Source organism: Xiphophorus maculatus, chromosome 3 (assembly GCF_002775205.1).
Source record: "Xiphophorus maculatus strain JP 163 A chromosome 3, X_maculatus-5.0-male, whole genome shotgun sequence".
NCBI classification, from domain to species: Eukaryota; Metazoa; Chordata; class Actinopteri; order Cyprinodontiformes; family Poeciliidae; genus Xiphophorus; species Xiphophorus maculatus.
In genome coordinates, this window is record NC_036445.1 from 25,535,512 (window position 1) to 25,551,949 (window position 16,438).

The 16,438-nt window shown below is 39.7% G+C and overlaps 1 protein-coding gene across 2 annotated transcripts in view; it reads left to right on the forward strand.

Annotated features, from left to right (window-relative positions):
* The window catches only part of znf236 (zinc finger protein 236), a 57,595-nt gene that overhangs the window by 15,891 nt on the left and 25,266 nt on the right, over positions 1-16,438 (forward strand). The window contains exons 9-21 of one of the 2 annotated variants that reach the window (XM_023330738.1): positions 20-197; positions 545-817; positions 1,842-2,045; positions 2,149-2,281; positions 4,490-4,750; positions 4,845-5,077; positions 5,785-5,886; positions 10,027-10,169; positions 10,411-10,514; positions 11,314-11,465; positions 11,649-11,825; positions 14,304-14,598; positions 16,331-16,434. In XM_023330738.1, coding sequence (XP_023186506.1) covers positions 20-197; positions 545-817; positions 1,842-2,045; positions 2,149-2,281; positions 4,490-4,750; positions 4,845-5,077; positions 5,785-5,886; positions 10,027-10,169; positions 10,411-10,514; positions 11,314-11,465; positions 11,649-11,825; positions 14,304-14,598; positions 16,331-16,434 — 2,359 coding nt within the window. The remainder of the gene's footprint in view (positions 1-19; positions 198-544; positions 818-1,841; positions 2,046-2,148; positions 2,282-4,489; positions 4,751-4,844; positions 5,078-5,784; positions 5,887-10,026; positions 10,170-10,410; positions 10,515-11,313; positions 11,466-11,648; positions 11,826-14,303; positions 14,599-16,330; positions 16,435-16,438) is intronic. The other variant, XM_023330739.1, reaches the window with a different exon arrangement.

A 16,438-nucleotide genomic window follows, 5' to 3' on the forward strand; every position in this document is an offset into this window, starting at 1 on the left:
GGCTGTTCTGTGTTTGCAGCAAGCTTTGGAGAACAGCGGTCTGAGTGTCGTCCACCCGCAGAGTGACGCCCCATCCGGAGAGTCTCAGAATCCGAGCACTGAGGGCACCGCTTCACAGAGCAAGAAAGTGGAGTTCCCAGACAAATCACTAAGGGAGAAGAGGAGGAGCATTTTTAAGAAGCCTATACAAATGCCAGGTAGGCTGGAGGTGAAGGTGAGATGAGATTTATTAAATTGTGAGAGCTACTGTCAGAGGTCTTCAAAGCTTTCATAGCCAAGAATTCATCTCACGTATGACATGAAACAGCTGGAAATACACGTATAGTGCGGTATTTATGGTACTTAGTTGTTTTTGTTCTTTCAGGATGTCCTTGGATTTAGCTCCATTCATCTTCACATCAGCTCTAGCCAGCTTCCTTGTCCTTGCTAAAGAAAAAGCATTCCTGCAGCATGATGCTATTCCAACCATGTTTCACAGTGAGAAAGATATTCATTTAGCATGAATATCTTTGAAGAGCTGATTCAGTTGTTTGCTTTGCTACAGGCTCGATCAGGGAAGAGGACGGTGTGCGCTGGCACGGCTGCCCTTACTGCGCCAAAGAGTTCAAGAAGCCCAGCGACCTCGTCCGCCACATTCGCATTCACACCCACGAGAAACCCTTCAAATGCAAACAGTGTTTCAGAGCTTTCGCAGTGAAGAGTACCCTCACAGCGCACATGAAGACACACACAGGGATCAAGGCCTTCGAGTGTCAGTGCTGTCTGAAGCGCTTCTCCACTTCAGGCAGCATGAAAGTGCACATGCGGCTGCACACAGGTGAGGATGGCGGCCTGCCTCATGGAGTGGTCACACTTAAAGCCAGTGCTAAGGCTTTTATTTAACTGCATGCCGTCTAAAGGCCACACTGTAGATCATATTCAGTTCAAGCATCTGTGGAAACCTCTGGTATGAGTTGATAAAGCCGGACTTTCTATGTCTGCCTTTGTGTTTGTTCTGTGGTTCTTTATATGCTTCCTTTCAGGATTTAATATTTTCTGGTGATGTAAACTATTTCCATTCGTGTCAGTAGGCATTTATCAGATTTATAAATTTTTTCAGGGTGTCCGTGCATCATTAAAAAGTCTAAAATTCACGTATCTAAAATTGAGGAATTAAGATGTTTGAAATTTTATTTTTTTTTAAACGGTAAGTTGGCCTTAAAATACGTTAATCACAGGTCTTACATTTTATAGTGGCAGGACTGTTTATATTCTTCATTGGGTTTTTTTTCTCGTGGGACTTTTCTGTCATTCTGCCGTTTGAGTCACTTCTTCATTGCATTCTGTGACTCGAGGCAATTGAGGTTACTGGCAACTAACTGCTAATATACACATGCTAGCTAGCAAATATATATTAGTGGCTATATTAGTAGGAACTTTTGGTTTTGGTTTTTGCAGTGAAAATGGAGGGAGGAGAAAAACTAGCTAGCTATATAATAAAAAAACTAGCTATAACAAAGTAATCTAGCTAGTTAGCAAGCTAGCTTTCTTGCATCTATTATGGTTTAAGTGTAAATCTATTGCAGTTTGACCAGACAACATTCATCTTCACCATTAAATCACGTCTGTTGCCAACCCATATGATACTATGTTTCTTTCGTACATTTCTGACGTAATACAGAACTTAAATTTCATTGATAATGAAATTTAAGATTTAGAAAAGGTTTTAGAAAGTTTTAATTTGGACTGGGTGAACCCTGCAGAGACCCTGTGTTTATTATTGCTTTTGTTTCAGATTAGTAACTAGAGTTTGTCTGTTGGTTTTTATGTAACGTGACTACTTTTGCGCTCCGTGTCCTCAGGCGTACGTCCTTTCCCCTGCCCTCACTGTGACAAGATCTTTCGCACATCCGGTCACAGGAAGACGCACATTGCGTCACACTTCAAAAGCCTACAGCAAAAGAAGAACAGATTTCAACGGAAAGCCAACAAAGCCAAAGCCTCCAAGAACATCCTACCTCTGCCCGACATCCCTTTGCAGGAACCCATCCTCATCACGGATTACGGTGCGAACACTTTGTGAATTTTGCCGGTCATAAATGTGTGCATGCTCACCGTTGCACCTTCACGTGGAAGACTTGAAGGTTTTGTGTTCATTTGTTTGACCAGGCCTCGTCCCCTCCCAGAATCCCCGCCTTGCTTTTCAGCAGTTCCTGGAAGTTGTGGGCAACGACAGGCCGTATAAGTGCCAGTACTGCAGCAAGGCCTACAAGAAGTCAAGCCATCTAAAACAACATGTCAGGTATTGTTTTCCTCATTTATTGTGTTGAGATCCTCTCAACACTGGCAGGATGGTGCCATGAATTCCTGAACAAAACTGGAGGGGAACCAGCGAGATGGAGCAGAGTGAAATGGGACGGTGATGCAGGTGACAAATTTGGGTGGAACGATATGACAGCACCAAGGGAAATGAGAATAAATTGATGTGGAAGGTGGAAACAGAATTGTCTGCTGGTAGATGATGGAGAAGCAGATAGGATTTATTTAACGTTTGGTAAAGAAAGTCTCCCTTCTTTTTTCCCCCAAAGAAAACAACAAACATCTTTGAAGTAAACTGGTGATTCTCTCCAATTTTAGTCTTTCTCTTTATGTGTTCCGTCTTCTTGAAGTGTGTTTTAACCTAAAGCTTTAACACAGCGCCTTCCAAAAGTATGGATGTCCCGTTAAATTTTCTTTTTTTCTTTTTGTAGCTTAGAACTGGCATGATGTAAAATCAAGATTTTTTCTTAATAGCTTTATAATATGTTATATTGTTATTCACTCATCAAAAACATACCTGGAGTGTTGTTTTGATTATTTCATGCCTGTTCGCATACACAGCTCCTCCAGACTAGCGGCAGCAACAATTAGCAAACACCTGGTGGAACTGTGACTCTGCTGAGCTGATCATATAAACTATTTCTCAGTCCATCGCTCCTAACAACGGCTGTAAATGGCATCAGTGGACCAACGTTGCTGTGATGACTTTCTGAAGGCAGTGTCATAGAGAAAGTTTATAATTCTATGTGAAAAATAAAAAAGCTATGAAAAAAGACATATCTGTATGAAAAAGACTCAGGCAAAGGTTTGTTTGGGTTAATTTTTCTTTTTTTTAGTAAATTAAAGTGTCTTTGAAAAACTCCCTTTTCTATTTGCTCATCGTATATTTGTCTTATATTAACATTTTTTAGAAGATCTGAACCATATAACCATTCAAAAAAAGCACAACTTTTTCCCAGCTCTGTATTACTTTGGTAGCTGTGAAAGATGCTGGAAGGATAATGACAAACCTTTCTTGCCTCTCGTTTTATAAAAAATGTGCCCTGACACAGCAAAGCTTTTTTTTTTTTTTTTTTTTTTTTTTTTTGATGTTGTGGTTGTTTCCGTGGCAACACTATCTTGACAACACATCCGCTTTGATTTTAAGCAGAGCTTTTCATTATTCTACAGCTGTCAGTGTTGTGCTGATCTGCTCCCTCTTGGGGTTTCCGTGTCTGTATGTGATCATTTTCATCTGATACGACTCAGATCCTTCTGGAGGAGCTTAGACATATCCGCAAGAATAAATCCCTGTTTGCCTGGACGCTTCGCGGAAGTCTTTTAAAAAAAAAAAGAAAAGAAAAAAAAAGATTTCTTACATCAGTCGTATCAGTTTCAACTAGATAAGTGACTACACAGAAACAAAACAAGAAAAAATAACCTGTAGGCCTTATCAGCTAGCGCCATCCATGTCAAACAATGTTGCTCTATCAGCTTTGAGCCGACTGGAACTTGGATAAATAATAGTAAATAAAGGCAGGTACTGTTAGTAATTTAAAAGGGCATATCTCAATCAGTGTCATTTGTCCTCTATGCTAATCTAAGCGATTAAGGTCAGACATTTTGCCGATAAAGTTCCAAGATAATAACGACATTAAAGTTACTAAATTTCAATGCGATGAATAATTCACAAACTCAAGGGCAGCTTTATCTGTAATGGACATTTAAAAAAAAAAAAAAAGTTGTGCCGAAGTGTGTCACAAGGCCGACACAAAACTAATGAGCAAGATACCACAGCGAAACATTTTTCAAAAATCCACTCTGTAATGTAGACCACCTAAAAGCAGGAGCGAATGAAAACAAAGTAAAAGTTCCTTTAGGAGAAATGGATTAATGGGGTTATGTCTCAAGCAGAAGATTAATCCCTACACCAAGAGGCAATTTCTTTCGGATCACCGATTAACTGTAAATGCCACCACGTTAAATATTAATGGGGACTTGATTAATGTCAGCTAAGTAGTACGTTGCCATGACATCCAGACTGCATTGTCTTGGAGGAGGCACTGGAGAACAGTTTGCGCACAACTGATCCGGTTGTTTTCCAACATTTCATCCATTCACAACCTCTGTCTGGCCGAGTTCCACCGCCATACACCATGTAATTGGTGTATGAAACTATAGTTGCGTTGATGTTTTGCTCTGTTTGTCCCAGATCTCATACAGGAGAAAGGCCGTACAAGTGCATCCAGTGCAGTCGAGGTTTCGCCTCCTCTGGAGTCCTCAAAGCTCACATCCGAACGCATTCGGGCCTAAAGGCGTACAAGTGTCTGGTGTGTGACACAACGTTCACCACCAGCGGGAGCCTCCGGCGCCACATGACCACTCACAGCGAACTCCGACCTTACATGTGCCCCTACTGCCAGAAGACGTTCAAGTCGTCACCCAACTGTAGGAAGCACATGAAGACGCACAGGTTTGTGGGTCCTCGCGGGTTTTTTATTTGTTTGTTTGTTTGTTTGTGGATTAGTGATGTGCTCTGACTTTCTGCTATCGTGCTGGGAAATCAGGTATGAACTGGCCCAGCAGCTGCAACCACAGTCAGGAGAGGATCCGCTGGGAACAGGCGCCGTTACCCATGACATGCCGGTGGAAATGGAGGCGGAGTCTCTTCAGCAGGCTGCCACTACTGCAGCAGAGCAGCAAGGCATGCTGGGACTGGGCCAGGCAGAGGTTGTGAATGGAGGCCAGCAAGTAACACTCAATGCCCCTTTGGCTGATCAGGCACTAGTTCAAGGCGAAGGTAACAGCAGAAGTAAAATGTGTTTTTGGAGAAAGAACAAAGAAATATGAAATAGTTCTAAATGACATTTATATAGAATTCTTTAAAAAATAGATAACTACATTTAGACTTGTTCTCTCTTTAGTAACTATATCAGTCTATTTAAACTTTCTTCTGTGCAATTGATAGAGATTAGAAAAAATATGTCTCTGAAGTGTTTCAGTACTTCATATGCCAAAGAAGAGTGACTATTAAAACATGAACTGGTCTCTAACAATAATTTGTAGGGTCATCACTGTCACCCTGGATCAAATGAATCAACTTAACTGGAATGTCGAGGCTCATTGGCTATTATTAGACAGCAAGTTTTTGTTTTTCTCATTGCTCTCTGCTTCACTTCTTGCCCGGCTACTAATGAATAAATTGTACTAGTGCAGCAAAAAAAAAATCTTTATTTTTCTTTCTTTTATATTTTAAAACTAGCCATATACTGAATATGAAAATGTATGCAACAATTTTCATATTTTTATTTATACATTTTTTTGAAAATCATTCATTATTTTTAACAAGACTGAGACCCCTCCCTGAACTTTTTTATGGAGTTTAACAATAGAATTCAGTCATATCAACTGCTGTGTCAGCAAATGTTTATAGTTGAATATTTAGAGTGTAAAAGTGCCCTTAAATCATTTCCTAAATTAATGTCTTTTGCATCTTTGCTCTTGCAGACTCATATGTGACCACTCAACATGCTTTGCCGCAGAATATCAGTCAGTTTGAGACACCGACACTACCTCAGCCTACCTTTGACCAGCAAAGTCTAACACAAGGTAATTCATGTCATTCACGTTGACTCCACTTTCATCCTGAAGGTTTGAACATTTTTGAAAATTATTTATGTTACATATTTCTTGCTGTAAGCTTGTTCACCATTAAACATGCCGCATGTGTCTCAACTGGCACACCTTAGTAGATTGGAATACCATCAAAAGGTCAATCTATTACAATATTTCAGTTCAAAAAGTGAAATTCTTATGTACATTAATTGCAGTGTTATTCTTCAAGCCTTCATTCTGTTATTTTCCATGTTTACGGCTTACAGTTAATAAAAGTCCAAACATAAGACTAATGAAACGGATTTTTAATTCAGAAAGTATCAGCTTGACATTTGTCCAACAAATGGTTACTGAAACCTTGAACAAGCCAGGTAAGTCTCAAAAGGACATTGCTCAAGAATCGTATCTGTTTAGAGCGCTGACTACAAGCTTATTATTAAAGTTAAATTAAAAATGGGGAGAAGTCATAAGGTAATATCAGCATGACAAGCTAGTAGTGGTATGGACCGTGGCTACAGTGAGTTTATGTAATTCCTCTCTCTTCTGACAACCTTAATAGAGATACAGATTTTATTTTCAAACATGACTTGGCATCTGCCTACACTGTTGAGTTAATACTATAATCACTAAACCACACACCTGATTTAATTAGAATGGAACTGATTTGCTTTTTTGGCCAGAAAAATAACCTGACATTACATTGATGATGGAATATTGTTTTTTTAGCTTCACTATTTTTAGGACAGAGGTAGACATAACAATTTCTATAATAAATCTTACCATAATTTTGAACTTTCAACTGGGAAGCAACTTGTTTCTTATTATTCATTAGTCTTTCTTCTCTTGCATACAAAAATATATGATTTTCTTTCCACCACATTGTCACCAAGTTGCCACCCTCCCTACCAATACTTCTTATTTCTGCCCAGTCTGAAAACACAGCTTGGTCTGATGCTACAAACAATTTAACATTCGGTCATCAAACATTTAGCAGATAGGTCCGTCTTTTTCCCCTCTCCCAGATTGTAGTGTGACCTTCACATCTAAGCAGAACAGATGGGAGATCTAATTGGCTAAAGGAGAAAGACACGCGGTCCGGTTTGCCATCAGATTTTGAAGGGCACGCGCCTCGTGTATCTGGATAAGAGGGGCTCTTGAACATCAAACCCTGCTTTAGCCTGTTAGCGTGTCACTCCACGCTGTCAGAGCTGGAGTGTTGTCATGTGCTGTGATTGAAGTGTTGCTATTGATGACATGAAGCCCTCTGGGTCACTTGTGGAAACCCAGCATTATTTAGCCACTCACAGCAGAATCTCATTTGGTAAGCTGGTTTATATCCCCAGGTTTTACTGGTGCTTGGATCATGCAGCATTTGGAGTTCACATGTCGCTTCAAAATTAGCAGCTCTTCAAAATTTTATAAGCCCAAAGAGACATGAAAGACATTTTTTTTAAAAAGCAAACACCTGATTCCTAGAAATAGCAATCTATAAGTTATAGTAATAAGTAACAAAAATCATTTATTGTCATTTTATATCAAAAACTATTCAAATCCCTCATAATAAAACAACATTTTGTATCCAATATTGATAATGTAGCGTCTATGATGTCCATCGTCAAGTAAAAAAATAAAATGTAGGATGAGGGGCGTTGTTTACAGAGCTCCTACCATTTTGGAAAACTTGGAACAGTAAGACTGAGAAAATTAAATTGCTGTGTCCTTGGAGATAAATATAAATTGAACGTGGATATTTTTGGAGACTAGGGCCTAAAAAGATGAGAGATAACATCAAATTATTACTATTTTTTAAACTTATTTTTCTCTCCTACCTGTTTTAGGTACAACAATTTACATTGCGATCATAAATGGAAACACTGCCACTAAAATAATTAGTGCAATAACATATACCTAAACTACATGAAAATTAGGACTGATATCAATATCCAAAGTTAATTTTGCTGTGGCCAATAGCCGATATTTACAATACTATTTATGACATATACTGTACAGCGGCGTTTCCCAATTCCGGTCCTCAGGCCTCCCTGCCCTGCATGTTTTAGGTGTTTCCCTTCTGCTACACACCTGGATTGAATATATGGGTGATCAACAGGCTTCTGCAGCACTTGATGGTCATGCAATCATTTGAATCAGCTGCTCTGGAATAGAGGCACATCTAAAACATGCAGAGCAGGGAGGCCTGAGGACCGGAATTGGGAAACGCTGCTGTACAGTATATGTCCCTACAGTGAAAACATAACTATGCTGTTACCATTGCCTCTGTTAAATACAACACAATCCTCCATTATCATTGTCATATGCCCTAATACAAATAAACACAATTGGCAACCAGATGGAAACACAGTGGACCATTTTCGATTCAGTATTTATGGGTTGTTCTATGGAAAGTAACTAATTTATTTGTGAAAAACTCACCTGTGTGTTAAGCAGCATTACTTAGGCCTGACATTTGCACAATATTGATTTTCTTTGGTGATGCCGACATACACCGTGTTCCAAATTATTATGCAAGTGATATTTTCTCTGATTTTCTTAAATGTTCAATGCAAATGATGGTCAGTATAATTTTCAAGTCTCATGAACTATTACAGTATAAATCAAATTTTACTGAACAAAGCTCCCCATGAGAACAGTATGTTTTTTTCAAAAATCAAAAAATCAAAATGCACTGTTCCAAATTATTATGCACAGCAGATTTTTAAAAATTTTTATGGATTATAAAGAACATTAAACGGTCATTCTTTGAATGTTCAGCATTAAGTGGTCACATGTACTAAAATCAAAAGCTACTTCAATGAAAAACATCTTAACAGACCAAGTTACATGTTAACATCGGACCTTCTTTGATATCACAGCACAATTCTTGATCCATTGAACTTGTGAGTTTGTGGAAAGTTTCTGCTTGAATTTCTTTGCAGGATGTCAGAAAACCTTCCCAGAGCTGCTGGTTGGATATGAACTGCATTCAGATCTTCTGCTTGAGGAAACTCCATAGGTTCTCAATAGGGTTGAGGTCAGAGATCAGAGGAGTTTCCATGAGTTTCCATGAAACCATGAGTTTCTCCCCTTTTATGCCCATAGCAGCCAATGACACAGTGGTATTCCTTGCAGCATTCATTGTCACGCATGAAGATGATTTTGCTACTGAAGGTTCTGCTCTTCTTTTTGAACCATGAAAGAAAGTGATCGGTCAGAAAGTCCATATACTTTGCTGAGGTCATTTTCACACCTTCAGGGTCTCTGAAGGGGCCGACCAATGATTCTCTCCCCGTGATTTTGGCCCAAAGCATGACTCCACCACCTCCTTGCTGACATCACAGCCGTGTTGGGACGTGGTGGCCGTCCACCATCAATCCACCACTGCGTCTATCTGGACCATCCACGGTTGCACAGCAGTCATCAGTGAACAAGTCTGTTTGAAAATTAATCTTTATGTACGGCTGGGCCCACTGCGACCGTTTCTGCTTGTGATCTCTGTTTAGTGGCCCAGTAGTAGGTTCATGCACCTCAAGCCTCTGGAGGATCCTCCACCTTGAGGTTCCAGAGGCTCCAGCAGCTTCAAATAACTGTTTGCTGCTTTTTAAGAGCATTTTAACAGCGGCTCTCTTAATCCGATGAATTTGTCTAACAGAAACCTTCCTCATTATGCCTTTATCTGTACAAACCCATCTTTGTTCTGAATCAGCCACAAATCTCTTCACAGTCCGATAAACGCTTCAGTTTTCATTAAATATCTAATGTTTTCATATCTTGTCATACCGCTACACTATCTGATGATTTTTGTCAGCAGAGATTCTTTCTCTTTCCCATATTGCTTGAAACCTGTGGCCTGCTTAATAATGTGGAACATCCTATAAGTAGATTTCCTTTAATTGAGCTCACCAGACTAATCAACCAGCTCTCTGAAATTAATTATAGTGATTCAAAGAGCCCTGACACCCAATACCATCTATAAATTTAATAGCACAACAAAAAATTACTTTTTTATGACACTTTAATCCAATTTGCATAATAATTTGGAACATGGTGTAAGGAAGACCGTAGATATTAGCTTCTGTGGTTGTGCTAAGAACGCGATTATTCAGGAAATAAACATTCTCTACTTCCCACACCCAGGCTTCACCATACCCGAGCCGAGCTACAACCAGCCCCAGTTCTCCGCTGTCCAGCAGCTGCAGGATTCCAGCACACTGGAGTCCCAAGCTCTGTCTTCCAGCTATCATGCTCCAAACCTGCTCCACGTCCCCAGCTCAGAGGTTGTGAGTACTCAAATTCTGTAAACCCCCCCCCCAAAAAACATTGATTTTGGGTTTAAAAGCCTTTACATTGTTTACTTCAGAAACAGTTGAGTGAAGCTGTTTTTTCTTTTAATCTAAATCTCATAGGAGACTAAACTGTTTCAAAAAAGCATGTAGTGGAATTTTCCCACATCAGTAAAATATAATCTGATATATTTTATAATTGAGTTGTTGATGTGTTGGTTTTTCTTTGCCGCTGCAGACAAACGGACTTCTTCAGGAGAGCAGTCAAGGTGATCTCCAGCTGCCTACAGAAGCAGCAGACTACCAGGAAGATGGTGAAGACAACACAAAGAGAGCCTACAGGTTCGTTCCGAGGATCACGAGAAAATCCAAAAAGTTGATGATTCCGAATATCTGGGTGTTGTGTCGAATTTCCAACTTAAATTTGAAGCTTTGGGGAAATTTCTGAAACTGTAAAGTCAAAATTTACTGCTTGTGTCTAATAAGATCATGTTTCTGTGCATATAATAAATTATATTTGCATGGTGTAATGTTGTCATAACTTGATGGGAATGTTGCACAGACATTCCCAACATATAATTAGGCCTCAAAAGTCTATCTTTTTAACAGACTTGAAAAGATACTTGAATAGGAATCAGACCTGTGGACCCGGGTGTGAAATAGACTCGGTTTGCGTATTTTTGCTGACTGTAAAAAATATATATATTTCTGTATTTCACAATATAGGTTTAAATTTAGAAAAGTCTAATCACTGTTTAAATTTCTTTTTCACAGTGAATAAAATGAATAAAACATGAGAAAGACAGAAGTCAGCGGATCTGATGTGTGAATAGCCTCGAATAGAAGAAACCTTCAAAAACAAAGAGCGATTGCCTCTGCAGTTTTCATTCTCACTTGTTCAATAGTTGCTCATTGTTCTAATGACTGGCTCTCTCCTTGCAAACATTTTATTTCAGCAACAAAACAAACAAAAAAGAAAGGCTTTGTTTTACCAGCCGGCTCCTCTGGAGACGGGAGATAATTCCTCCTGGCTGAATTCGTCTTAAATTTACATCCCCGAACACTCTGTTCTCATCCATGTTGCATTAAGATTACCTGCAATGATAAATAATTCTCCCTAAACCTAAACCCGTGTCTTCAGATGCAGCTGGTGCTCCAAAGCTTTCAAAAAGTCGAGCCATCTGAAGCAGCACATCCGTTCCCACACCGGGGAGAAACCGTACGCATGTCACCTCTGCGGACGAGGTTTTGTTTCCGCTGGAGTGCTGAAGTCCCATCTCAACACACACACAGGTGAGCTTTCTTTTTAAAGGTGGGAAAACTTTCCGAATCGTTTGTGTATCAAACAGAGATGGCTGTTCTGGAATCCCTCAATGTTATCAGGAACCTCATCAAATGAAATCTGTTTTCTAATTTAGGTTTCAAATACTCAAAAAACTTAAAACACTCAGCTTTGCTCTCACCTCTGCCTTACAGGGATGAAACCGTATAAGTGTGACGTTTGCGAAGCTTCTTTCACCACTAACGGAAGTCTCAGTCGGCACGCGTTTATCCACAGCAAGTCATTCAAATGCTCCATGTGTAACGAGTGCTTCCGCTCCAGTCTGTTTTGTAAAAGGCATATGAAGAAGGAGCACGGTGTGGAAGAAAAAGGTAAGGACGTTGAGACCATATCTGGATTTCTCAACCCTTTATATGACTTTTGTTGTCACAGTTTCTCACATTATGCTCCTACTCAGTAATTTAGACTCATTTTCATAGGTTTTTTTCCCGCAACAATAATAATGTTTGAAGTTCTATTAGCTGTGTTTTTTTTCACTTGTGATACAGCTACAGACTTAAAAATATTATTATAGGATTTTATGCACTAGTGGAACATAAAGTCATGCACAGTTGCTGAAAATGTAATATAATTTATAAAATATAGAAATGTAATATAAGAGAAAATAGACGGTTGGGACTTTAATGCATTCATGTGAATTAATTCATTCCATAGATTTTGAATCGTTTAAAACTGACGCAATTTATATGTTGTGGCCGGATCCTTTGTATTTGTGCATTTCTGGTACGCCTGTGAATTTGACGCGCAAGCGACAACCGAAAACAGCAGCGATGGATGCCAAAGCCGCTTCTCTTGGCACACTACATGAAAAAAAATAGATCTAATGGCACAATAGTCTTTTAAAGACTACAGTGTGAAAGTTGTGCTAAAAGGTGTTCACGTGTGACCGAAGCTATTGAAGCCTAAAATAGCATCTCAGTTCTAAGCATGTTGCACAGACATTCCCAACGCTAAAGTCAGCGTCGACAATCTACACTTCTAAAGAAATATATTTTTTAAAGGTCACATGAATGATCAGGAATTCCTGAAAAATCTGGACGCTGAATGAACCTGATGATTGAATCACCTAAATAACTGATCAAAACTAATGAATATCTTTGTTGTGGTTGCCACATGTTCAGTATGTTTTGCTAGGATATTCCTTTAGAAGTCGTGTAAGGTAAGTCATCAGTAAACAGAGTTGTTCAGTAAATGTCAGGATAAATCCAGGTGTTATGTAAAACTTTCAGAGGATTATTAGAGTACTTTAGAAACCAAACATCACCATGAGACCAATCAACATGGAAGGCAGGTCAGCAATACAGCTGCTCCTGAGTTGATGGTCAGTCAGTTTTATACAATCCAAAGACTTGTCAACAAGATTACATTTGGTTAGTCCACAGGATGACATAACTTGTTCCTGTCTCTAGTAGATACTCCAGTAGCCCATTATCAATTACAGATATTCTCAGTTGTTTCGGCGCATTTCTTGAATCATCCTCGACATTTGCAAAGCATCCCTCGAAACAATTCATACAGACAACAAGGGTTACCTGCAAAAGCTAAACTCGTTCTCAAAATCCTTACTTCATCTCTCAAAAGTAAATATTTGTCAGTGAACATCTCAGTGCCTCAGAATGACAAACCCTTGTTTCATTGAATACAGATCAGGCAGTGAAATGATAAGTCATGCTGTCAATATAGCAGGGTACTCTGAAGGGATGTTCTGACATAATCTATGGTTAACATTTTATTGACAAGTACTGTAAATTGTATTTGTGGGAGATTAAAGGCAAGAGACTGGACAAAATTCACATTTTACTGTAATTTGTTGACATGCCTCGTCAATGTGACAGAAAGGAAAAGACAGCTCTGCAGAGCACTAAGAAAAAATATAAGACAATTTCTTTAAGGAAAACTGTATGTGCAGTGCTGTAGGAATTACCGTGCAGTTTTCCTATACTTCACATTTTCATGCAGAGGAAAAAGAAAGATCTTCAATGAAGTACAGGATTGAGGAGTAGGATGAGAGGAACTCCATGAGAATCTTATTGTGGGTCACAAACTTATGCTTAAATGTTGTGGAGGTCAAGATCCATAACTTGCCACAAGCAATTGAAAATGTCGGCCATAGCAACTTGCATGGATGTTCAAAAGCATCTGCTTTTGCTTTTGAACATCAGAAACAAGAAACTGCATTCTCGATGTGCCCAGGTGACACAATCAATTGAAGACTTTGAGAATTTCAAATCTGTTCTGAGAAATATACGGAAGCGACTGAGAAAACCTGTAAGATTGTGTGGACTTTTCTGAGAAATGCACTGAGGGAATTATGCTCTCTGTGTGGCTCAGTGTGTGAGTCCACATCAGATCTTTAAGCTTCAGCTGTGCGTGGTATCAGCCAAATTACCAAAGCTGTCTTCCAGTGTAGGCAGCTGCACTGAGATAACACCCAAGCTGACCACGTCATTCTGTCTTGACCTGTAGAAAAAAGTACCGGTGTGTAAAACTGTGGGATTGATAATAAAGATAAAATGATGTGATGTGAATGAACACTTGATGCTTGGAGCCATATTTGCAGATACTTTTAACCCTTTTCATGCGGTTCTCAGCGGAGTCTGTGTGCCAGTCAACTCATTTAAGTTCTGTTCATGTGACTGAAGAGCTTCACATTGATGCTGCACTCCATCTGTCTCTCATTTACCCTTTTTTGTGTTGTTCTGCACCGAAAAGAAACAAAGGTAAACCTTGAAGCAAAGGGTAGGCATGTTCAAACTTCAGGTTGCCCTGATGATTCGCGCGTCTGCCAGTTACAGATTTTGAGCCTCAAGATGGGGAAGACGACGACGAGGACGGAGATCAAAAAACGTCAAAAAGGAGGAGTTTGGAGATCATCACTTTCACTGAGGAGCAGGCAGCCGAGCTGGCCAAGGATCCCGGACAGGAGGCCTCAGTGTCGGAGCGGATCCTCGCCCAGTCGGCGGCCGAGAGGGATCGCATCAGCGAGATCAAGGACAAAGCGGTGGAGCTGGAAACCGAACCCAAGTTTGCCAACTGCTGCAGTTACTGCCCCAAGAGCTTCAAGAAGCCCAGCGACCTCGTCAGGTAAAGGTCGCACCTCTGTTTCTGGGCATTTTCCTGTTAAGTCAGAAGGACGTAAGCTTTTCTGGTTGTTCCATTGCTTCAGTGTAAAACTTATAAATCAAATCAAATTTCAAAGTATAAATAGCTTGAGAATTCCAGTAAACACATCGACCCGTAAGACTGACTGTGGGGGCGACTGTGGCTCTTTGGTAGAGTAGTCGTCTTGCGATCGGAAGGTTGTAGGTTCGATTCCAGCTTCCTCCTGCCACATGTCGATGTGCCTCTGGGCAAGGCACTTAACCCCAAATTGCCTACCGATCTGAGTATCGGTGTTATAAATGTGTGCGTGTTTGTGAGTGCGATTGGGTGAATGTGACTCTAGTGTAAAGCGCTTTGAGTGGTCAAAAATGACTGGAAAAGCGCTATATAAGTTCAGTCCATTTACCATCGATTGGGAGAAAGATGGATCCATCTCAGAGATGGACAGTTTTTGGTGTCTAATGTGTGTCTTAACCCCAAAACAAAAAGCAAAAGACCTTGACGAGATGCTAGCTGAAATTGCTAGCATCATTAGCCCCTTGGAAGCAAGCAGTGTTACTGACGCTAGCTAAAAGACTGATAGAAAGAAACTGTCTCAAACTGTCACAAAGTAATTTGCACATGTACTCAGGAATAAATGCCACACCTTTTGGAGGCATTTCAGGCAGAATAAATACAACTAAAATGTAAATCTTTGGTCATAACAAGAAGTTATGTTCAAAGGAAAAACATTAAACCCAGCTGTCAGGTAAAGGGTTGGCAGCTTCATGATGCGTCGGTGTTTTGCTTCAGGAGGGATGGGTGCGCTTCAGGAACTAACGTTATATAGAAATATTGAAGCACCAGTCTGGAATTTAAGCTGGAACATCAGCTTGAGTTTTCCAAATGAGCAACAATCCGCTCCATAAATCCAAATTAGTTACTATACCGGTTTAGGGAGAAGGTCAAAGTCCATCACAAACTCTTGACCTCAGTCTAGAATAAGTTGCAGGCAACGTTTGCCAAATCATTTTAAGGCTCTTGAGGAATCACCTTGTTGGAGTAAGGTATTGTTTTAAACCTCATCAACAGTTGTTTTGTTAAACTAGCGTTCATTTATATGAATAAACAAACTAAATGGAATAAATTGTGCCTCTACAACAAGCTGTTGTTATCAAAGTAGCAGAACATTTAATTTAAAATGGCTTCAATGCGTATGTCTGTTATTGTTTCGCAAAGATACCAGCTTTGTAATGGCTGTCTTTTACTTGCTGTCACTTCGGGGTTATTTTGTTTGTTTTTTTCAAAGATTTTTTTTAGCTCTCTTTGATCAGTCGAGCTACTTTATCAGTTATATTGTTAGAAGATCTCTCTCAACAATTTTAGAAGTGGGTAAATAATCCTTAGCGCCACATTTTCTCATCGCAAAAATATTTTGGTGCTAAAATGAAAAACTTTAAGCTCCTGCTTCATGTTTTTGGACAAATCCCAAATTCCTCTGTCAAGACTTGCCTTCAGGCTGTTTTCCTTTAAAATTGCTACAGTGAGCCGTATTTCTCCCTATATTTTCATTTGACTCAGAGACTTGGCAGTTAGTAATAACTTTTTTCTTGTTTTTCATACCTGCTCTTTTTTTTTTGCTGTTATCTCTTTTTCTGTTTTCGCTGGCAGATACAGTGCCTCGTATCTGCCAGCGAGTTATTATGCATGTGACTAAATCTGATTTCCTATTTAGACACATCAGGATCCACACAGGTGAAAGACCCTACAAGTGTGACGAATGTGGGAAGAGTTTTACGGTGAAATCAACCCTTGATTGCCACGTGAAAACACATACAGGTAA